The sequence below is a fragment of the Liolophura sinensis genome, chromosome 11 (assembly GCF_032854445.1).
Source record: "Liolophura sinensis isolate JHLJ2023 chromosome 11, CUHK_Ljap_v2, whole genome shotgun sequence".
NCBI classification, from domain to species: domain Eukaryota; kingdom Metazoa; phylum Mollusca; class Polyplacophora; order Chitonida; family Chitonidae; genus Liolophura; species Liolophura sinensis.
Window position 1 is genome coordinate 26,237,987 of NC_088305.1, and position 24,863 is coordinate 26,262,849.

A 24,863-nucleotide genomic window follows, 5' to 3' on the forward strand; every position below is an offset into this window, starting at 1 on the left:
CGAAGTTTCTCATTAAAACATTTCCATCGCAAACAGGATCTTGTAATGATAATTTAACTATACAATATGCCAAAAGAAATGAAAATGAAATCTATATAGGCCTACATGTAGTAAATGGGGAGGCGCGTGTGCTAAGATAAGGTCATTTAATTAGTACTGAATGCATTTTAATGGGGCATTGTACAGCTCTTTGCTCATATAAATATTCAACAATCAACTGCATAATCATGACTGAAGCTTTATGATGCGGTGAAAGGTTTACGCTTGTAAGTCTGAGTTAAATATTTCCTTAGAAATTAAAATAGATTAAATTGGCTTAGCATTTCAGCTGATTAAAACGTGCGGTACTTTACTGAGATTAGAGAAGCAGTTTTCCAGTTTTCCTTAATTTCTTAGAGAAGCAGATTTTTAGTTTTCCTTAATTTCTTAATCATGAATAAACTATTGACAGAAATAACATTTGTCTTAGTTGAAATTGACACTGAGATTTTTCTTTAATCTCCTGTATCAAGATATGAACTGTCACTCAGCACGAACGATATGCTTGCGAGAGTTACTCCCCTTCAGTCCTCCCGGTAGCTCAAAATCAATTTTTTTCTTCAGAACTCCCTAACATGTTGTAAATCCATTTAGCTTTACACCACCATCATTTACAGGGTGTCTGTTTTCCTTCTCTAATGCCTTAAGACAGTATTTGAATGTTTTTTTAGATTTAATCAATTCTAAATGTTAGCTGTTGTTGTATCAGCGAAATCGTGACCCTGACGTCACATCCGGTACAACACGACAGTTGTGAATGTCGGCGACACGTAAAGTAGAAAGGTAAGGAACCTTTTTGTTAATCCATTTTTATGTTCATACAGCCGAGGAGAAACTCGGTGTTCTTTGCAGGACTAATTTTCTTCAAGAGAGCAGCTTGAAATTCGGGCCTAGGCGCTTGTTGTGCGTGAAAAGTTTACAGTGAAAGTTGATTAGCACAAGTAGTTAGCACATTGCTCTGACGACTGACTGAACACCCCGCTGCAGTGACGATGTGAACAGTGGGTGAGTGACTGAACGATGACTGAACGATGGACAACTGAACCGTTTACTAGTGTAAACTATGCCTGATATTATTTGTAAATTAGTGTACATTACACAACTGAGCATTTTGCAAATTGTATATAAAATGGGAATCTGAGCCAAGCATAGCTCGAGACGTACACATCGAAGTGCAACAGAATTTTGTATGAAATTCCTGGTTACTTAGACAGTATTTTCACAGCATTGTGTCCGGAATTAAAACTTGATGGTGCACGCGAAAGAGCAAGTGCCAGGGTGTGCATAGTCTCAAATAGCTAGTTTCTTTCAGCGTGGGAAGGGTTACAGTCCTATATGTATATATATATCAAAATGCAGTGAAGACTACACAGCACAGACCAGCATAAATTATTCTTTAATAAGTGGTGAGAGACATGTTGTAATTGAATGTCAGATTTAATTAAAATGACATATACCAATATGTTGAAGACTGACCTGAGCAAAGAAGGCACATTTACAAGTAGTTTTAGTGTCAACAGTGGTACATTTTTCTTTTACCTTTTGTCTAGATTTCTTCCGTAAGTAATTAATGTGTTATAATCTCTATGAATGACACCTTACATATAAGAACATGGAATGAAAATTGAGTTCTCTTTCGATTTGAGCTAGAGGTTATCATTAACAAAGTTATTAGAAGGCCTTCTATTTCTATCAACCCTATTTCTCCATTGGTGGGGCCTCCGTGGCTCAGTCGGTTAGCGCGCTAGCGCAGCGTAATGACCCAGGAGCCTCTCACCAATGCGGTCGCCGTGAGTTCAAGTCCAGCTCATGCTGGCTTTCTCTCCGGCCGTAAGTGGGAAGGTCCATCAGCAACCTGCGGATGGTCGTGGGTTTCCCCTGGGCTGTGCCCGGTTTCCACCCACCATAATGCTGGCCGCCGTCGTATAAGTGAAATATTCTTGAGTACGGCGTAAAACACCAATCAAAAAAAAAAAAAAATCTCCATTGGTTGTTGTGCATGGTGCTTGTGAAAGTTGATGTATTATGCAATCTGGTGTTAGAATGTATACACATACAGGCTCTTCATAAAGGATAGTAACAAGTTGCAAACAGCTGCCTTTTGATTCTAGTTTTGGCTGCAAATTTTGTGCGCTTTTACCATGAATGTGACCAAATGCATGAAGGCATAATTGCATTTGAAACAGATGTACTCTGTTTGCTTTTTATGATCTTCTCGGATTCACACTCAAAAAACTGTTGCATCATATATGTGGCTTGATCGGCTAATACACCATTGTACCTGTAGTCAAGCCTCTAGTGAATATGCCTGAATTTCAGCAAATACGGGGTGTGTCCGATTCCACTGAATATCACCGTAAACATAAAATAAAACATTTATTTATTTATTTATTTATTTGATTGCTGTTTTACGCCGTACTCAAGAATATTTCACTTATACAACGGCAGCCAGCATTATGGTGGGTGGAAACCAGGCATAGCCCGGGGGAAACCCACGACCATCCGCAGGTTGCTGATGGACCTTCCCACTTACGGCCGGAGAGGAAGCCAGCATGAGCTGGACTTGAACTCACGGCGACTGCATTGGTGAGAGGCTCCTGGGTCATTACGCTGCGCTAGCGCGCTAACCGACTAAGCCACAGAGGCCCCTGAAATAAAACATACAGTCTGGTGGGGATGGGCAGGTATTTATAACAATGTGATTTCTAAATATGCTTGTGACTTGTTTTTCAGTTATAAGGTTTTGGTTCAGCTGTAACCTTTACAGGAAATTAGTTCTCAGAAGCTTTAGTGGCAGGTGAGAGTTTTCATGAGGCCATTTAGATAGTCTTAGCACGCTAGCCAACTGAGCCAAGGAGGCCCCTTCTATTAGGCTGTATCACATCATCAATCACAGCTGTATTGTGGCAGAATGTGAGGTATATGTACATGAAGATGGAAAAAACACCTGTTCCTGCTATAAACATGATGTTATTTATCCTATTTCAAATTGACAGTTTACCTCTAAATGCCATGATAGCTTCAGATTCAAAGTACTGATATCTGATATACATGTGTAAGTAGATTTATACTATCTATACCACTTTATAAGTGCAATCAATGTTGTCCAAACAAACAACAAACAAAAAACAAACAAACAAAAAAGAATCATTCATAAGGGTTGTAAATATCAGACTCAATTAATACATGTAATGATTATAGTGTTGCACTATAAATAATGAAGGACACACCCAGTTCCCCCTTTATCATGCTCTTGATTAATCTGGCTCTTTATTTTTTATATTTATATATGATATATTATGATCTACATATACTATAGTGTAATATAGACCCAGTTAACTTGAAATCTGTCAGAAGGATATATGATGTTAGATCTAGTGAATGCATTATATGACTGTAACATGTATGTGTTATATACCCAAAAAAATTCTCTTTATCGTGATTCCTCTTTTAGTTTCTCTAGCTCTTTCAATTGCGATGTATTAGTCTTGAGAATTAAGGGCTAAATCATTAATGTTTTGATTGATTTGAAGAATAAGAGTTCTAAAGTATTTATTCAATCAAAAAGGATTATAAAGTTATATGTGTAATAAGGCCATCTGTAAAGAATTCTTTGTTGGGCATAACTTGACCCTATCAGCAATAATAGGGTCAATCATTAGGGAAGTATTAACCCCGCCTACATGTACTTCCTCTACAATACTGTGCCGAGGTGCATGAATTAGACAGGTGCCCCCGCTTCTCTTCATATTGCCCCCTAAAGAGAAAGCCTGAGTTGAAACCTCAGGTAAGGATTTGAATCATCTTGGGGCAGGTGAAAAATTGTTAAGTACGACGTTAAGCCCCAAGCACTCACTCACTCACTCACTCACTCATGGGGCAGGAGTCCTGTTTGTACACTCTTTGATGTAGGTCAAAGCAGTATGAAAACAGTATGACTCTCCAATAAGTACAGGACAATCACATAGTGCGATATGGCTAATTTAATTGGACCACATTTATACATGTAGCTATATGATAAATATACATGGACACCAAATTACCCTTCGTCTTGGTACCTGTAGGAGTGAAAAAATGTAATGTGTGATGTTAAACACCAAGCATGTACATACATACTAAAACATGTGAAGTGTACTTCATAAATCAGTTTTTATTCTTGAATCTTTCTGGTTTCCAGCACCTTTAAACCTGACAATTCTCCTCTATTAAAGTGAGCCATTCTTTAGAACAGATCAAGTACATGTAAATAGACATTAAACACATGTACAGTCCCTGAATGTAGTTTTCATTATTATTTAAGTCATGCAGTGTACACAGTGTTTGATACCACGTACAACATTGTAATACAGTGTATATTAAACTGATAATAACAGTATACATAAATACAATTTACATTTCTCTGATGAACACTGATTAGTACTTTGATACAGTGAACATTATAATCAGATACAGGGCACACATTTGCATTTACAGTTCATATGTACTGTGCATGTCAATTAAATCTAAATAGATTATGTTCATGCATGAAGATAATCCGTATATGCTCTCATTTTCTTGTCCACAACTCTCATTTATTTTAAATGAATATTTCTCAGAGACTTAAGAGAGTCAGCTTAAATATTCATTTTAATCACATTAACCAGAAGTTTGCTAGTGAGTGCACATTAATTTCCTATTTGATTGCTGATATGAAGATAGTCAGTATATAATGTCGTTTCTTTAAAAACCACTGAGATTAAAATTTATTAATGCTCTAAGTCTCTCAATGGAAGTTTGCTTGTGAGTGCACATTAATTTCCAATTTGATCGCTGATCTGCTATTGGTGCATCAGGTGAGATTTAACTCAATGTTCCTCACGACCCTTTACAAAAATATTTTGCATGACAGTTGTTCTGCTCTGCTGAGGTCTTGATCGATTCAATTAGTCATCCCTCGACCTAATTATTCCGCTAATAGATACACATATATAGTATCAAGATAGCACTGGTGCACACAGAGCTAATTTTTATTGTTTTTACCCTTGCACTGTCACTAATAGGGTTGGCACCAAATTACATGTATCTCCCTGGAGGTCACTCTCTCTTTTAAAAGGTGGGTGTTTTTGGAGTAAGTTATCAGGTCATCTAACATGTGACCTCAGAAAATGGTTGATGGCTTGTTGAAGACCTAGCTTTAACACAGGTTATAATTTTGTTAACTTACATCTATTTGGAAGCCCAGGAATAAGCCCAGGATAAACATCATGTATTTCTGTGTTTAATCCATTTGGAGGAACATGTGATTTAAAAATCCTGGTCCAATTTATATACAGTTGACAGCTTGGTGAACTCTGTCAAATAGTATATATTCTACCCTTGAACCGAAAAACAACGATTTCATTTTAAAATTTCTCAATATTTCTGCAACTGTCTAAGGCTGATATCGAGTTTTTTTTTGGTTTGTTTTACACTCTCTTGCCTAGAAAATATTTATCACTGATGTGACATAACCTACATACTGAATGCTGTAATATAGGTCAGGGGCCGGTTTCACAAAGCTTACTTAGTGTTAAGTCGCCCTTAGCTAAGTGCACTTTATATCTCTGTAACATACGTCATCATGGTATTTAAGGGCAAGTCTGGCTGACTGAGCTTCATGAAACTGGCTTCTTGTCCCACTTCTCTTATATGTAGTTTCACGCCTCAAAAACAGCGTTACGTCATAGTCGCTGTCTTACATGTATAATAAGGGAGGTAATTCAGAACAGCCTATTGCATGTTACATCAAGCATCATCTATTTCTAAGAAGTCCATGGAGTGAACGGTGGATAAAAGTGCTTTCCCTTCAGTTTCCTTGTATGGGACACATAAGGTGCAAGTTCAGACATGCATGGCTTTGGCGGTGGAATTGGTAAATTGTCCTGCACTTCCTGCTTGTGGGGCATTTGTAATGAAGTGGAGAGGTCCAAAATGCTTGTATGGCTGTTTAAATGGCCATGATGGCATTATGCCACTTTGGCAGTATTTCAACCTTATCATGGAGGGAACATGTTACAAACCAAGATGTCAGTTACATGTATAGCTTTTGATAAGAAAATGACAACGTTCCAAAGAAAAAATGAAAGAGACGGACAGCTTTAAGACCAGCTAAGAAAACATAACAATCTTGTACACACACTATATCTTAATATGTTTCTTTCACATGATGTATGACAGTATCGCCCAGCGATACTGTGAAACAAACTGTACAAAGAATCAACTGTGTGGACATCCACTTAGCCAAGAAGAATATGTTTCATACTGGAATCAGTATTACATGGAATACATCTGGGGCAGAGCCTGCATCAAGAATGATGAAACTCTTTCACTTACTAACTGGGAAGGTGTGGGCCTATTGATTTCACGGGTGTTCACCTGACCTCTGTCTTTTCTTTTAAAGTCTGAAATTTGAAGAAGTGATTACATGTACGGTTAAATGTCTTGAATAGGCTGCTGGACAAGCACAGTAACATTTTACATGGCTGTCTTGTTTTCTGATATCAGTAGCGCCACAACATTTTACAAGAACTAACGAAGAGTCACATAATAATGAATACTGTTCATGTGTGTACATCAAGCTCAGAAATTTCAAATTTGAATCAAACTATCCTGCATTTCCTTGATCAGATGCAGACATAAAGACTCTTTCTAAAGATCTTTTTTTCTAAAATTGACTACTAGTATCTGTGTTCTCTAATTTCACTCATATTACAGCATGTGAAAACAAAACCTTTTTTCTGTATGGCATATTGAATGCACGGAAAATTTGTACTTTCATTTTACAATGGCTAGGGTGTAAAAATACCGGTGAATTTTGCTGGCCCGAAGATCAAAGCAATGTTTGTAGTTTAAAATCCTGAACGTTTTGCAAATGACTCCTTGTACAAGTACATGTACCTCCGCACATTTGCATTTGTTCATAGTGATCATTCATGAATACATGTATATGTGATTAGTGCTGATTAAATTGTAATGAGGACATTAGATCTAATGAGATCATGAATAAAGAGATCATGCTTTTCCTGTCAGCAGGAGTGACAAATCAGTGACTGGAGAAATCTGACTTTTTTTTTATCCATTAGTAAAGTATGCAGTTGTGGAAGTTTTTTGTGAATTACTTCGTTTTTACTTCTTAATATGGAGCATAACGTGTGGCCAGACATATTAAAGTAGCCTGCTGTGGTTGATACTGTCATTTTGCGAATATTCCTGACCACTGATGCATAAAACAGAGGTGCTGTTAAGAAAGAAAATACACCCCAAAGATGAAAAAAAAGTAATTTTTTTTTTTTTTTGGCATATGTTTTTTTCTTAATTTTCCTTACCACCGTACTCTTTGTTTTATAGCACCTTGTGATTTACATGTATCATTCAAGAACATAATCACAAAGAATGCTCTGGTTTTTGTAATGGGTTACCATAAAAAAACATGAAAATTCAAAGTGTTGGAGGCTGTTTGTACATGTACAGGTGTAAAGTAAAAGTACATGAACATGAGCACCTGGGAAAATTTAATAAGCAGTAAACTGGAAAGTAGGCACTTCAATATACGTGGACGGTGACATTTCTCCATCAGAGATCACCAGTACAACCATGCAGGTGTAAGAAATCAACAGACGTGGAGAAAACTTGGTAATCAGCAGACCCTCAATAAACCGCAATGATTGTAGCCCTGCACATTTATCTTGACATCACACAGATAGAGAACGCTGAAGGACGGGATATCAGGAAATGTCAGCTCGAGACAAGCACAAGTTGATTATTACTGGTTGAGAGCTTACAATTCCTGATATACCTGTATATCCCATCCTCAGCATGCGCTGTATGTTTTTTTATACGGAAATAACCGGGTACTTGGTTACCTTGTGCTTTAAATCACTGAATTTGTGCATCGATAGCGGGGCTAACCATCCTCTGGTTGTTTACATTTCAAAGAAGCACACTAAGGGAGGTAACTGCAGTAGAATTAGCGCAAATGATCATTGGCTATTAGCACGAGATTATTGGCTATTGCCTTGTGAACATGGGATATTACTTTGTGAGCATGACGTTACTTTGCTTAAGCTTGAGATCATTGCACATCATGTGTTGCAGAATGTCATGTGACCGTGTGTTGACCGGTGGAAAACTAGAATCATTCTATGAGGTATAATAATAGGAAATGTGCACACATGCAAAATCCGCTAATTCACACCTTTTGAAACCATAATCCGCCACATACAAGCTTTTCAATTCATAATCCTGTTATGTTCTCAATCCATATATACATTTATGCTTCAATTCTTCATACCATAATCTTTTCCAAGCATAATCCTATGACATTTTCAATCCATAATGCTACAATCTTTTTCAATCTATCATCTTTATCTTTTCGAACCATAATTTTTCAGTTTTTGTGTTTTCACAGAAATTTATTATTTCTTTCACAATCCAGTGTACATATATGTACATGTGCAGATATAGCTACTTTTCATGATCAACCTTTTTCGCTTATGCCCGATAGTTCTTCAGTTCCCAAATTATTTTGTTCATTCTTCCCAAAATTCTCCAGCCTTTTCCAGCCGTAATTTACTAGCCTTTTTCACACGGAAAATGTCATCATTTTGTCACGCCAAATATTCTTACCTAATTCGTTAATGTAGCTTTCTTACCTTTAGAATTAGTTAATCTGTGCACGTCATACATATATCCCCAACATTCAGCATAGTCTAACTCAGACCTAGATGTATATGACTGGTTTTGAACCAGTCTTGCCGTAAGGTCAAATTTAGTAGCTACTCCCAATACTGACTGCTTGATCAAAGGAAACACCTACATGTACTCCCATCTCCTCAAGTGATCCATATATCGTTGCTGAGGTCAGTAGAGAAATGATTGAAAAGGCAAACTTTGCTTCTCAAAATAGGAAAGCAAGAACTTGATCGGACCAAGAATGAAGGTGTCAATAGGCATTTCTTCAGATCACATCAGCAACAAGCCTGCATGTATTTAAAGAGCGGCCAATAGATCTGGTTTTAGCGATATTGGGCATTATACATATATGTTCTGCCAATATGTCTACATATATGTACATACAGCATGTAAAGGTTATCTGCATGTATGTGTATTTTAGGATAAATCAGCCTGTATTTTATTATGAGAAAATGTGCCATTCAGTCAGCTGTTCATGAATGTCTTCAGACCAAAATCTGTGGGAATCTACAAGTTCCTCAGCGTATGTTCCGTCCAATACTGCTTGCACACATGTGCACAAAATTCCCTTTAGTGTGATATATTCTGTACATGTAGATATTTTGTAGATAGGCTGTGTTGGGGAACTAGGTGTACTACAAGTCAGATTAAAAATATTGACTGAGGGAGGTTTTAGCAAAGCCATTTGCTCTTTCACATTGGTGTAAATACAGGTAGCTACACATAGACATGACCTGTAATGATTTATCGTGTTCAATAATGTAATGGAATGTACAGTGTAGTGGGTACACTGAGTAGTAATAAGATAAGTCTTAAGGTCACAGGCAATTTATTGGAATGTAGACATTTTGATTTTCTCGTCTTTGATATTAATAAAGTAAATTATTAATTTTTATATTTATAACTTTTAAATCTTCGTGTCAAACACTTGTTTTGGCATAATAAATAAAGATGTACAGTAGGTTATGTCCTATCCAGAATGTTGACATCTGTGTCCAGTAACGGCTTAGACAGTGTTTGTTAAAATTGTGTTGCATGTATTGAGCCCTCGTGTAAGTGAAATATTCTTGAGTACTGTGTAAAACACCAATCAAATAAATAAACATAACATTAAATTTCTTTAAAGAAGTCAGTATGCACACTATTACAATGTTCATAAATGAAATATACATAGAGATAGTATAGAGTTCATGCTTAGATCTTTTTGATGACTACAATACATAGACGATCACTATTGTCAAGTTAAGCCGTGTGTGCAAGTCCAGGGCGTTGTTCAGTAAGATAAAATAAAAAATTCTTTGTTGCCGGGGCAATAATGTAACCATATCAGAGAAAAAATAGGATAGGCTGATATGGACTTCTTTTTTTATTCTGGCTTATGATTAATATCAATATTTTATTGACATTAACATTGGGGATAAAAGTTCTGTCTATAAAATTCAAGGAAAAAGTTTAGAATTCAAGGAAAAAGTTTAGAGTAGAGCTCTTCTTTGGAAGGTCGGTTGAGGTACGTCAAACAAACTTTTTTTTAATGATGGCCAAGTGTATCTGCACTTATCATTTACAATGTAGTTTTGCATCATAAGACTATTGTATCCCTGACTGTGTCTACATTGTGTACATTTGCAGTATTACCTGGGGCATTAGCTAAGCCAAAGCTATGTCAGCTGTCTACTGGAATGATTTTAAATAGGGAAACCGTTAAAAGTTGACACACAGACTGTCTTGTAAGTCAGGCTTTGCCAGGCTTGTAAGTGAACCGACTGTGTGTTATGTTGACTTAGCTTAATCAGAGAATTCCTGTGGTCTTAGGGGTTTTATAAACTAGGCTGAAGTCAGTGTGCCTGTATGCAGGAGTGGAACACAACTTCAATCCCACTTCTGACACCGACATTTTCCGTGTACACTACACAACAGCTGACTCTCCACTGGAAGAGACTGTTTTGGGTACATACATCCTGCTACATCCACAAGTACACGTACGTACAAATACAGGTACATGCACATGGCCTGATCCAAGGTATTTTTGAACCTGCCCAAAGGATTTGGGCGTCGGAAGTTCGGAATCCCAAATGATAAGTGTTGACACTTTTCGTGTTACACATAAAAAAGGTGAGGCTGATACATCTGGTTTGATCAACCCCTGATGCACCTGTAGTCATCAGCCATTTCGTATTTATTATTATATTTTATGCTTGTAAAAAATGCACTCCAATGATTAGGGGGATATGTGGACAGATTTGACATGGTCAAACGGGAAACATCTTTATCTGAACTAAACTTTAAACAGTGTGGACTAAAGTTGCTTGTACGTGTTCAGTGCACTTCTATTTTTATTTTGTGATGACACCACTGGAGGTTGACTTCGCAATTCAAGTTGTCACAATTGCTATGGAAACCAGTACTAAAGTATATACATGTACAAGTAGGCATGATGTTGCCATGGCAGTTGAAACCTTATACCCAGGTAACGGGATAAGGGTGTTGTTAAATAGGAATCAAGTCCTGCTGATACTGTATATGTAGTGCTTACTGGTGAAGTCAGAACTGTTTGTGTAAACTGCAGGGACTGTGGTTCTAATTGTTCACAGGTACAGGTATGCATTATTATTTAACACACGTGTAGATATTTTGAAGCAAAGAAATGAAACGTTTCAAAGTGGTTCGTTTCAGTATATAATTTATAATGATCACAATTTGTATTAAGAGATAGTGAGCACTAAAATTATATTTCATCTAGAATATAAAATATACACAGTGCCCATATTCGCATATTTTGTGTTGTTTGGGTAAATAGTTTTTATGAGAATGTTTTAATGCTAAATATGTTTGACAATCCATTTATCACTTTCTAGTGTGTGACCTAATATTATGCCATAATGGTGGAGGCTGTTGGACATGTTCATGTATATTAAAAGTGAAATAGTCTTTGCTACATAACCCACCAGTCAGATAAATAAATCAGTCTTTAGGAAATCACCAGGACTATTAAAACACATGTGACAGTTTATGTACATGTACCTGTACATGTACATGTATAAGTAATATTAGTATTATTTTAATTTTGAATATACTGTGTATGTACAGTAGTTGTATGCTTGTATCTATTACAGGGGCCTCCGTGGCTCAGTCGGTTAGCGCGCTAGCGCAGCGTAATAACCCAGGAGCCTCTCACCAATGCGGTTGCTGTGAGTTCAAGGCCAGCTCATGCTGGCTTCCTCTCCGGCCGTAAGTGGGAAGGTCTGCCAGCAACCTGCGGATGATCGTGGGTTTCCCCCCGGGATGTGCCCGGTTTCCACCCACCATAATGCTGGCCGCCGTCGTATAAGTGAAATATTCTTGAGTACGGCGTAAAACATCAATCAAATAAATAAATAAATCAAGTATCTACTACATGTGTATTCATAATACATGTTGTATATCGCCTCCTCCTCTCATTAAGTCTGATCCTTATCATGTATAGTATAGCCTCCAGTAACTCAATTATTCATCTGTACATTTATATAGTGGTTTACAGAGCAAAATGATGATAAATAGAGCAAATAATTAGTATGGTTGTTAATGATTAAATGGCTTGGGTCTAAGTGGTTTAGGATATGTACATGTAATTTTGTCTTGATGGATAACTTTCTCCCCAGGTTGAATCACTATTGATAACGGTACTACTTCTCTTTACTACAGAACAACGTACTAACCACAGTTTGAGTTCTTTACTGTCATGAGTTTGACTTTTTAAGGGCTTGCAATTTATGACTGAAATACGGGTCCAGATGGGTAGATTGATTTCCTAGGGCCAGTTTAAATCCTTGGTAAATAGAAAAAATGTAAACCGTATAAATACTTGTATAAACCAGGCTGTAAATATATTGGCTAACATGGCATTGTAAAGCCCAATCATTCTTTGTTTTTAACAAATGGCTGAATGATTGTGGCTATATACTGTAGCACCATGTTGGCATGTTTCAGCCATATCATTTCAGCCATATGGTGGCAAGATTCTTTTTTTTCTTTGAAGACTTACATATATGCAGGTATCTTGATATATGTATATAATATGTACATATATGTGTTTACAAACCAATGTGAATGTAAAGTGCATGCAGTATGGAGAAGTGTATATTGCAGTACATGAACCTGTGTATTTGATCTCTCACCATCGTAAACCTTTGGTTCCTGCTTAACTTTAATAAATTATTTGTTTTCTTTTTCTGCTTTCAGGCTTTAAAGAGCACCAGAGCACTTTCCAGGATGATTTGATGTGGAATTGAAACAACATTACATCAACTGAATGTGAATCAAACATTAATTATGGTTGCCATGACAACAAGAAACATGGCTGTTTGGACTTTGTGCATATCAGTACCATTGACAATGTATTTGGGAGAATTTTACACATTTCCTCAGATAGAGGACTTAAACTAACAATGTCAGACCAAAGATCTGTTGGACTTTATTAACATTTACAAGAGCAGTAAGCTTATTTATTTTTTATTGTGCCATTACATGTGATTTAGATTTTTTTTATACATTATATTCTGTTGTTGTTGTACAGTACAGTTTTTGACTAAAAACAGCAAAAATGGTTAGTCGTCTGAAACTACAGTATTGTAAGGTTATTATGGCCACGTCAATGGTTTGGTTTCTGTTGGACGTTGCGCTACTCATGTACTACACGGATTGTACCGGCTCTAATGCCCAGTGCTCAAACAAGGGCGACTCAGCAGGAGGCGAGAAAAGATCGGAGCAAAAACCTGGTGGCCTTTTAGATAAAATTTTACCAAGAGGTAAGTGTTCTGTTACATGAATCATGTGAAGGGTTCATGCCAAGAAGCAGATAAACGCCATTCATGCCTAGACAGAAAAAAAAAATGTATTCATGGAATTTTAACCTTTTTGTTAATTTGCATTTGCTCTCTCAATTTTGTGATAGTTAGTTTTTTTTTTTTTTACACCTGCCTTCATCTGCCTGCATATCTATAAACAGGAGGTACATGTAAATTTTAAAATTGAAATGAATTTATATGTATCAGTTTTTGCGCCTGAACTCTCCTTGTATGTCATATGCTCTTGTATGTATAATGTCTTAAATAGTAGCCTGTGTATGAAATGTGGTGTTCACAGATACGTGCACATGTAAATTGTTTCTTCAAATAGTTAAATATGCACACAAGAAAACTGATTGCGAGATCATCCGCCAAGCGGACAAGTAATGACAGGTCTCAGTGATACATGTACGTGTCAGAATCTGAGAGTTAGGGGACGGGAAGGGGTGAAGTGGAAAGCAAATAGATTTTTCAAATAAGTAATACATTTTATTGGGTTCAGTGAAAACATCTGCCTATAACTGACTATAAAAATCAATTAAGTAAACTAGATCAGGTGTTTTCAAAGCAGATGTGGAGAAACATCCTACTCATGTTGATATGTTGATTGTATTTTGTCAGAGCCTGCAGCTTTCCACAGCTGCAGTTTCTGTTCAGTCACTCAAGTTGACAGCTGAATAAACTTTCTGAACTGTTTAATGGATTGTGTGGGTTTGCAAATTTAAATTGTGAATGAAAATCCTTTCAGAATTTGTACATGTAGTCATGAATCTGTTTATATATATATATATAAGCAGATTTTGAGGATCACACAGAACGTGTATATTGTGGTGGAGTGGGAGCACATGTGCACATGGTTTATGGTTTAAAAAAAAAGCACAGATGGACTGATTGATCTATATCTTGTGGATGCAACGTTGCCAGCACAGATTAGCATGTTAGCCCACACTACCACCCCACAACAAACCCACTTTTCTCTTTGAATACAGCACCTATTAGTCATCTGACATGATCTCATTTTTACTTTGAGACAACTTTGCCAGTTCCACACGTTTCATTGCTATAGCCAACTGTAGCAGAGATTTACAATTAAAAACCCATAGGTGTTTTATGAGCATGCATACAGTACACGGATAATTGTGACATAATAAAGAAAAGCAGAAAAGAGTTCATAGCTTTAGACTACATTGCAGCAGGCGAGAAGGATTTTTTGAGTTCCCCATTTTTTCGGAGTTGCCCTCTGTAAATCAGATTTCATTCATCCATTGATTCATTCGTTCATCCACTCATTCGTCCATCCATTCATTCATCCATTCGTTCATTCATCCACTCACTCATTCATCCATCCATCCATTCATTCGTTCGTTCATTCATCCACTCATTCATTCATTCATCCATTCATCCATCCATTCATTCAGTCATTCAGTCATTTCTTCATTTTGACGTGGATTCTCCTCTGTGTTACAGGTCTCCTCCCACCGCGCTCCCCGACTGGTCCCGGGGAAATGGGGAAGGCTGTGGTGATACCTGTCGAGATGCAGGAAGAGTCCAAGCAAAAGTTTAAAATCCACCAGTTTAATTTACTGGCCAGTGAGATGATGTCACTGAATAGATCGTTACCAGACCATCGGATGTCAGGGTAATGCAGAGTGCTTAGTAGAAGAGACACCCATGATCCCCTCTTGTTCCCAATTGTACTGTCAATGTTGAAGTGATATTTAACTTCTGAGAAAGTCTCATGAGAGCCCATGGGTTTGGTGATATAAAAGAGTAACAGGTTCTAAGGAAAGGCCTGTCAGTTTACACTGTTTTTACATGGACCTGAGATGCACATTCTCTATTACATGTATCTATATTGATGCTCATATACCAGTGCATTCCATCATAAAATTGCATCAGATGCTTTGTAGGTATGTATATATTGAAATCATATTTACCAGAGCATAAACTGAAAAATCCAGTTGTCCAACCAAGAAATCCATGATATTATTAAAAGTGATTGACCTCCACCCACCATAATGCTGGCCACCATCGTATAAGTGAAATATTCTTGAGTATGGCGTAAAACACCAGTCAAATGAGTAAATCAAATAAATACTTTGCAGGCTACAGGTAACGAGAGATGTCCGGTCAAGTGGAATATTGTTTGTTTATCATAGACTACAGTCATTTAACTGAAAGGGACAGCCTATTTACCAGATGGGGGTCACAAGGGTTGGAGCAGCTTTGTCAGATCTGCCTGTTATTTGCCTGTAGGCTATGTATCTGTACAGTTTGCTATAGTCGTAAACCTGACCTCTGACATGCATGTACATGCCTTAATGCAAGGCTATAATTGGAGTAAAAGTAAAGCCTCTGACTCCATATAGTGTGAATAGCAATATTTTTTAAGAAAATTCGATTAAACTGAAATTATGTTCTCTTGGAGCTTTTACGTGTAAGTCCGTGACTATGCAGATTATTTTAGTATGGCGTGATTGTTTGGGATCCAAAACGTTTTCTGGACTGTAGATCTTGCCCTGATCAGTGATGTGGAGTAAACCTGTAGTCGACTAAGTAAGCCAGTACAGAAAAGGTTGAAGTAAATTTTTTCGTCTAAAAATGTTCTAAACCTTGTCTGTTTCAGGTGTAAGTCAAAAGTCTACCCAAAAGCTTTGCCGAGCACGAGTGTTATAATAGTGTTCCACAACGAGGCGTGGTCAACGTTGCTGCGGACCGTGTGGAGCGTGATTAACCGCTCGCCACGGGACCTGCTGGAAGAGGTTATCCTGGTGGATGACGCCAGCGAAAGAGGTGAGGGGTGCAGGTGTCATAGGTTGGGGGAACCATTGTTGTACGCTCTGGCAATAAAATTGTTTCTAGTACACCCCTGTAGGGTACCTCTGTTGGAAGCGCTGTCAGTACAATCGTTTCTAACACCCTCTTCCAAATAAGGGGTGCCACTGTTGTATGCACACTGACAATGAAATCTTTTCAAATTCCCCCACCCCCAATAAGGGTGTCACTGTTGTAGGCACACTGACAATAAAATCTTTTCAAACTCCCCCTCCCCCAAAAGGGTGCCACTGTTGTAGGCACACTGACAATAAAATCTTTTCGAACTCCCCCTCCCCCAAAAGGGTGCCACTGTTGTAGGCACACTGACAATAAAATCTTTTCGAACTCCCCCTCCCCCAAAAGGGTGCCACTGTTGTAGGCACACAGACAATAAAATGTTTATGAACTGCCACTCTCCCAAAAATGGTGCCAATATTGTAGGCACACTGACAATAAAATCTTTTCGAACTCCCCCTCCCCCAATAAGGGTGCCACTGTTGTAGGCACACTGACAATAAAATCTTTTCAAACTCCCCCTCCCCCGATAAGGGTGCCACTATTGTAGGCACACTGACAATAAAATATTTTCGCACTGCCACTCTCCCAATAAGGGTGACAATGTTGTAGGCACACTGACAGTAAAATCTTTTCGAACTTCCACTCGCCCAAAAGGGTGCCACTGTTGTAGGCACACTGACAATAAAATCTTTTCGAACTCCTCCTCCCCCAATAAGGGTGCCACTGTTGTAGGCACACTGACAATAAAATCTTTTCAAACTCCCCCTCCCCAAAAGGGTGGCACTGTTGTAGGCACACTGACTATAAAATCTTTTCGAACTCCCCCTCCCCAAAAGGGTGCCACTGTTGTAGGCACACTGACTATAAAATCTTTTCGAACTCCCCTTCCCCAAAAGGGTGCCACTGTTGTAGGCACACTGACAATAAAATCTTTTCGAACTACCCCTCCCCCAAAAGGGTGCCACTGTTGTAGGCACACTAACAATAAAATCTTTTCGAACTGCCACTCCCCCAATAAGGGTGCCACTATTGTAGGCACTGGCAATAAAAAACGTTTCTAGCACACCCTCTCCTTTTTAAAAATATTGTAATTTCTGCATTTTTAAAGAAGTATGCAGACTGTAGATGAAAAGGCTATTTTATTATTATTATTATTTTATTATTATGAAAATTGGACATTGCTTGTGACCTTGAAAACTTTAAAATTTTAAGAAATTTAAAGATACTTTTCTGCGTTACCACATATACATATAGAATACTGACACTGAGAAATTTGTTTCCAATACTTTTCAAATTGCTTTATGAACATGCATGCTAATAAGATCATTATACATTGTACACGTGTACAATATTTTATGATTCAAGTAGTCGGGGAGAAAATGTGATTCTTGGGCCTGAAAAAGCCTAAGAAAAGCCTGGAAATGTGAAATCTTCAAGGTGTACAAGCATTGTTTATTGCCCACATTTCTGATTTCAGATGAGTTGGGGAAGAAGCTGGATGACTACGTGGCAACCCTACCAGTGTCTGTGAGCGTACTGAGGTCTGAGAGTAGGACTGGGCTGATTCGGGCACGACTGAAAGGTACATCTAATGTGCAGACCATTACACCATATGGCCTCATATCAGGAAGTTTTGCCAGTATCTGTACTTGGTTAACTGAGAATCTTTCTCCAGGTTCTAAACAGAGATTCTTGCTGGGTCACTAATAAAAGTGCTCTAAGCAGCCAGTTGATGATACTCCTGGTTCAAAAGTCAAAAAGGTGGTTACTTTAAAATCTCTGCCTGCCTCAACCTGTTAGAATAAGCCTTACATCCACAGTATTAATGAAAAATTAAGATCTTTCTCTGATGTGGAAGAAACAGTCCCTGTGTGCTATGAATTAAATAGATTGATCAAAGCATTCAATTGACACATGTTTTTAATTTCATACTTTTACACAGGTGCTGAAAAGGCTAAAGGTAAAGTGCTGACGTTTTTGGATGCTCACTGTGAATGTACTGAGGGTTGGCTGGAACCACTCCTTAATGAGATATATAACGACAGGTGAGAATCATTCGGCAATTAACCACTGAGTGAAATGCATGTACATCATGCAGTATGCATAGTTTTCTCTTGTTTATGGTGTTTTATGAGTGACCCTTTACTGGTAGTCACACCTGTGAATGTAATAATCCGTTTAAGAGTTGCTGCACTTTCACTACATTTTATGTCTGTCACCCGTTCATTAAAGGTGTACTGTAAAAGTGAAAGTTATTTTTCAGTGTAAATTTGAGAGAAATACATGTGTATTGTAAATTATACATAGTTCTCGCTTGTTTATGAAGGGCCTGTTTACGTGTACATGTACATGTAGTGATATATCTGTGAATATATGAAGCTAATAAAGACGTGTTGCCTTTCCACTTCACTCTTTGTCCGTCACCCATCTTTAAACGGATACAGGATTCCCTTCAAAAAGAAAAGCCTCCAAATACATGTTCTGTTGTTGTGTGCCTACAGGTCTGCCGTGGTGTGCCCCATCATTGATGTGATCAGCGACGACACGTTTGAATACATCACCGGATCCGACATGACCTGGGGAGGGTTTAACTGGAAACTGAACTTCCGCTGGTACCCCGTCCCCCAGAGGGAGCTGGAGAGGAGGGGTGGGGACAGGAGCCTACCCACACGGTAAGATGATCATAACAGCTGCCCAGGGTCTGTGTGAAGAGCTATGGACTTGGCAAAGAGTGGTGTTTTTTTTTTTTTAGCATGAATCCTTCCACCCAGAATTCTGACTGCTTTCACGTGTTAAAAGAAAAGGTCACACCAGACTAGATGCATATATGTGTTGATAATGTGTCCCACATAAAATTCAGAAAACATGCTTTTTTTGTCTTTATGATGTCGCATAATGGAGGTATTGCTGATCAAAGGAAGCAAAATCCCACACATTGACAAAATCAGAAGCACCCCCAACTAATCAGTTTGATGAAGTCATGTCTGTAACCCGGGAACCCAGCTGATTCCACTTATGTCATTTGAATCCTGGATTGCTATTTAACTATATGTGGGTGGTATATGGACTATGTGACATCATGTTTCTTGTTGCTTTAACTCGGCGCATCCCATGGCCTCATTAGAATTCCATATTAGAAATTCATTCTTTGACTTACCAGTGCAAGCACATCACAAAAATGTCTGTGGTCGTTCTGCTCTGTTTCCACATCTCTTTAAATCCACCTCTGAATAAATTATATTATTTGTTGTCTTTTCTTCTAAAGTGCACTATTACAGCATAAATCTAACCACTGGTATAGACATGTGCATGTAAATTGATTTGTTACAGTAACTGGAGAGAAATGTTATCAGAAATGAACAAAATAATAAAGAGTTTATTTGACATAGTGACCGAAAGGTAAGCTGTATGTAAAATGACATGAAATTTTATTCTAGGTCTCCTACCATGGCTGGAGGACTATTTTCCATAAACCGGGAGTACTTTTATGAGATCGGGTCTTATGATGAAGGCATGGATATCTGGGGGGCTGAGAATTTAGAAATGTCCTTTAGGGTAAGTTCTTTTTTTTGGGGGGTTTTATTTTTTGGTAGGTTAGATTTTCCTGTTGTTGTGTGTGTGAAAGACCAAAACAAAGTGGAGCACCTCAACTTAAAATTTATGACCGTAACCTTTGTTTAGTGGAGCATTGTATTTGGTTTAATGGCATTACATAGAGGGGTTAAAGTTCAGTGATGCCGGGTAATTGGAAATGAAACAAATTCACCGCCCTCCATACACACACACCCCCTCACAAAAAAATAATAAAAACATAAATAAATAATCAAAATAAGATAGGAAAACTTACAGTCTTCAATGTTGCTATCTTTTCCTTCAATACACAACGTGCTAAATCTTGTTTTTGGCTTAGTCAGTGCAGTTGTCCCCTTTTGTTTGGCTTTTTCACTTTTTTGTTTTTCACCAAGACATGAGACAAGGAATTGCCTCAGAATTTCAGCCGTTCTTTCACAGATGTACCTAAATAAGAGGAAATTCATAATTTTCTCCATGGGTATCAAATTCAAGTGAAGATTGGTTGAATGTAGTGTGAAAGCCTGGTTAGGTTCTCGGGACAAGACAGTTGTGTGCCACAGCATCCTGTTAGTGTCTATAGTCAGCTAGTGGAACTGTAGTAGACTGGTTGTAGAAAGTTAACATTTGAATTGTCTGACTGGCTTTCATATCTGTAGACAAATGCGATGCAACAGACAAAGGCTGTGTACAATGGAGTTACTTTAAGATATGAAGAGGTGAATTTGTGGTGACCTAGTGGTGTGGTTGTGATGAGCTAGTGGTGTGCTTGTGGTGAGCTAGTGATGGATTTGTGATGCATTAGTGGCGAGCTAGTGGCGTGCTAGTTGTGGGTGGGGTGAATTAGTGGTGAGCTAGTGGTGGGCTTGTTGTGAGCTAGAGCTGTACTTGTGGTGAGCTAGGGGCGTACTTGTGGTAACCTGGTGTGCTTGTGAGTTGTGATCAGTGTGTGATGCATTAGTGGCAAGCTAGTGGCGTGTTAGTAGTGGGTGGGGTGAATATTAATGGTGAGTTAGAGGTGTACTTGTGGTGAGCTAGGGGTGTACTTGTGGTAAGCTAGTGATGGGTGTGTGGTGTTCTAGTGGTGTGTTTGTGGTGAGCTAGTGGTGGGCGTATGGTGAATTAGTGATGAGCTTGTGGCAAGCCTCTTAAGGACCTTAGTGTTTAACAAATGCCATTTGTATCACTCCTACTTTAATTAATGAAACTGTATAAAGGAACAGTCTGCTTGCACTGTTCCACTGATTTTTCATTTCTAATATGTTGATGATTTAAATGTTCATACAATATCAAGAAGTTGGGAAAATACAAAAGTACATGTAGGTATATGTGCTGAGTTGACCATGGCTTGATATGTGTATGACAGGTCTGGCAATGTGGTGGCACCCTGCTTATTGTACCATGTTCTCGGGTCGGCCACGTCTTTCGTGAAAACTCGCCTTATTCTTTTCCCGGAGGCCCTACACGTATCATCAATCACAACACGGCCCGCGTCGCCGAAGTGTGGATGGACGAGTGGAAAGAGTTCATACGCCAGATCAACTCAGGTTGAAACCTATACTGCAATGGCTGTATGCTGAACTCTAGTTATCGCCCCCTGCCAGCTTTCCAGGCCTCAAAAAAACATCGCAGGCTAAACTGTAACATAGTATAATGATTGTTTGCTGAGCTCCACGCCCAGTTATCCCACAACCCCCTCCCCACCGAGAGCTTCCCTGGTCGCAGAAACCCAATGGCTGACGCATAACATACTGTAATGATTGTCAGCTCAATTCCCTGCACAGTTACCTCCCTTTGAGTGCTTCCCTGGACACACAAAGCAGCTGGCTTATAACATGGCTGCTGTATTTGCTTCAGCAAATGCCATGGAAAGCCTGGTATGCATTGCTCTGCAGATTATTTGCTCATCTGACTGATGTCTGGCATCTTTCTTCATTATACACACACATACATGTATATATATATATATATGTATATATATTCCTTTTGGCACACAAATGATTACATCCAATTTCATGCAGAAGAAAGTAGTGCTTCCAATGTATTGTGTGCATCATTCTACACACATTGTAAATACTTGCATCAGCAAGACATAGTGCAGGTATGTGCACATGTATATAATGCACACAGCTTATGTAATCCATGTACGTGTATCTTCAGTACCAATCAACTAAAGGTTCTCATTGGCATGCCACTAGCTTACCACCAGCACACCAGTAGCAGGCTTAATTCTAACCGCTATCTTTCGTCTAGGATGCATCTGTTGAGCGGGTTTTTTTTTTGTTCTGTGGAAATTGAGTCAATCCCACACCTTCGTTCATGCAGTTTTACAGGTGAAACACAAGCACACTACAGGCTGGCTAGTGGTTCGCTCCTGGGTGGCCTGTAGAGAACTTTAGCCTGGTTCATGCTGTACTGTATGTAAGTGTTTTTTGAGCATTTTTCTGCCCAGCTCCGCCCTGATTGGCTACAACTACATCTAGCCTGGAGCATGTGCATGCTGTATTTATCCTCACACATCCGTTATCTCCATGATTTTTAGGTCTGGATGTGCGGTGGTAAAGTCGAGATCGTGACCTGTTCACGAGTAGGTCATGTCTTCCGCAAGACTTCACCATACTCCTGGCCAGGGGGAGTAGCGAGGATCATCAACCATAACACGATGCGCATCGTCGAAGTCTGGATGGACGAATACAAAGAATTTTTTTACAAGATAAATCCAGGTCTGTCTGTCGTGTGCATGTTGTTGCGTTTGTTGTAAATCATACATACATGTACACGTGTCTGTTGAGGCTTTGGTAATGGTAAAAATCCCTGGTCTAATAATACTTACTTATTACTGTTATAACATAGCATAGTTCTTAAGTTGCAAGTCATATGTGATCCTAAATTGTCTTTTCCAGTGTCTGTGTCATTCATTGCCGGTTGCTCATTTTCAAGCTGTTTGACTCTCTTGCTTGAAGCTTCATTTCCAAAATCTTTGTCCCTCATTGTTTTTGGGGGATTTATTATCGAGCTGTAGTTTTTCATTTACAATGTCTTTAACCCCTTACCTTTGGTTTTTCATTTGAAAGTTATGACCCCATGCTTGGTTCTTCATTTTGAAAGTTTCTCACCTCCATGCTTGGTTTTTCATTTTAAAAGTTTTTGACCCTCATGCTTGGTTCTTCATTTTAACAGTTTTTGGCCCTCATTCTTTGTTCTTCATTTTAACAGTTTTTGACCTCCAGGCTTGGTTTTTTGTTTTAAAAGTTTTTGACCCTCATGCTTGGTTTTTCTTTTTAAAAGTTTTAAACCCCCACGCTTAGTTTTTCATTTTAAAAGTTTGTGATCCTAATGCTTGGTTTTTCATTTTAAGACTTTTTGACCCCTGTGCTTGGTTGTTCATTGTAACAGTTTTTTGACCCCTTGCGTGGTTCTTCATTTTAGAATGTTTTGACCCTCATGCTTGGTTCTTCATGTTAAAGTTTTTAATCCCCAGGTCTGGTTTTTCATTTTAGAAGTTTTTGACCCTCATGTTTGGTGTTTCTTTTTAAAAGTTTTAAACCCCCACACTTGGTTTTACATTTTAAAAGTTTTTGACCCTCATGTATATTTCTTGATTTTAAAACTTTTTGACCCCCTTGCATGGTTGTTCATTGTAACAATTTAACCCCCATGCCTAGTTCTTCATTTTCATCATCTTTGACCTTCATGCTGTTGTATCTTTATGATTGCTGATGTCGTTCAGGGGTGTTCAACTTTCATATTGTTAAATAATTCTGCCAGATAAAAACGATTCTTTATATCAAGTTCTTTGAGCTTTGTTCCTCCTTTTTCAAGTTGTGACCATTATGTGGGTAGTTCAGTTTGTTGATTGTACAGCCCTTATTTTAGGATTTTTCAAAAAGAGCCTGCCATTCAGGAAAAAGCTTATAAATCAGAAATACAACAATAGGAAATCTTCTATTTGAAGGTGACTGCTCTTTCAACAAACAAAACTGTCATGAATCTATTGAGTTGGGTAAAAAGTAGGAAGTTAAAATTTGTTAAAATTGACATCATTTTTTACTTTGTATCATGGTGATCATCTTGTTTAGCGATTAAAAGTTGACATTCCTAATGTCAATGAGAAATTATACTGTGTAGAGGGTAGGTCTAAATCCAAGATTATTCGTGTCATGAACATAAACAATATGATAACATACCATATAGGTCATGCCTTGTATCTATTTTTTCGGCCTCTGCCTTAGTTTATGGGCTACGGATCATAAAATGGAACAAAGCTGCTTAGAGGGGATCAGGCGGTTGCCATATCGTATGTTCAAATATCGTATGTTTACAATATCCCGAATGCCAGCATTATATTAACACATACATCTAGTTAAAACATTCACTGGAAGATATCTATAACTTGTGACAAAGTAAAACTATCATACCCTATACACGGACACATGCAACAGTTAAAATCTAGCATACGTTTTCTACACAGTGATCAAAAAGACTGGGCATTTAAAGATATTTACCTGTCCATGTGGCATATTTGAGGGTTCTTTTAGAGGATTTTAAAGAAAGTTTCAAATTAAATATTGAATTGTGTTGAGGATTGCATGAACACTGCATTGAGGATTGCATGCAGATAAACACAGAAAACAATGAAGTGCATTGGAGAATGCTGAAGTGCTGTGCATCATGTTAAATAATATAGCAATGGAGCAAAATATGCTAATAGATTTCTAGCAGCTTGGGCTAATAGATTTATGGCAGCATGAACTAAGAGATTTATACATGCAGCAACTTAGGGTAATAGATTTATATCGAATTGGGCTAATAGATTTATTGTAGCATGGACTAAGATTTATATGTTCAGCAACTTGGGCTAAGAGATTTATAGTAAGTTGGACTAAT

General features: G+C 38.1%; 1 protein-coding gene across 2 annotated transcripts in view; it reads left to right on the top strand.

Annotated features, from left to right (window-relative positions):
- Positions 1-782: 782 nt before the first annotated feature.
- Positions 783-24,863, top strand: part of LOC135478071 (polypeptide N-acetylgalactosaminyltransferase 13-like) — a 33,289-nt gene continuing 9,208 nt past the window's right edge. For both annotated transcript variants that reach the window (XM_064758338.1, XM_064758337.1), the window contains exons 1-9: positions 783-822; positions 12,967-13,532; positions 15,039-15,210; positions 16,198-16,364; positions 17,884-17,988; positions 18,349-18,451; positions 18,908-19,078; positions 19,844-19,961; positions 22,519-22,699. In XM_064758338.1, the coding sequence (XP_064614408.1) occupies positions 13,328-13,532; positions 15,039-15,210; positions 16,198-16,364; positions 17,884-17,988; positions 18,349-18,451; positions 18,908-19,078; positions 19,844-19,961; positions 22,519-22,699 (1,222 nt within the window). In that variant the 5' untranslated portion in view covers positions 783-822; positions 12,967-13,327. The remainder of the gene's footprint in view (positions 823-12,966; positions 13,533-15,038; positions 15,211-16,197; positions 16,365-17,883; positions 17,989-18,348; positions 18,452-18,907; positions 19,079-19,843; positions 19,962-22,518; positions 22,700-24,863) is intronic.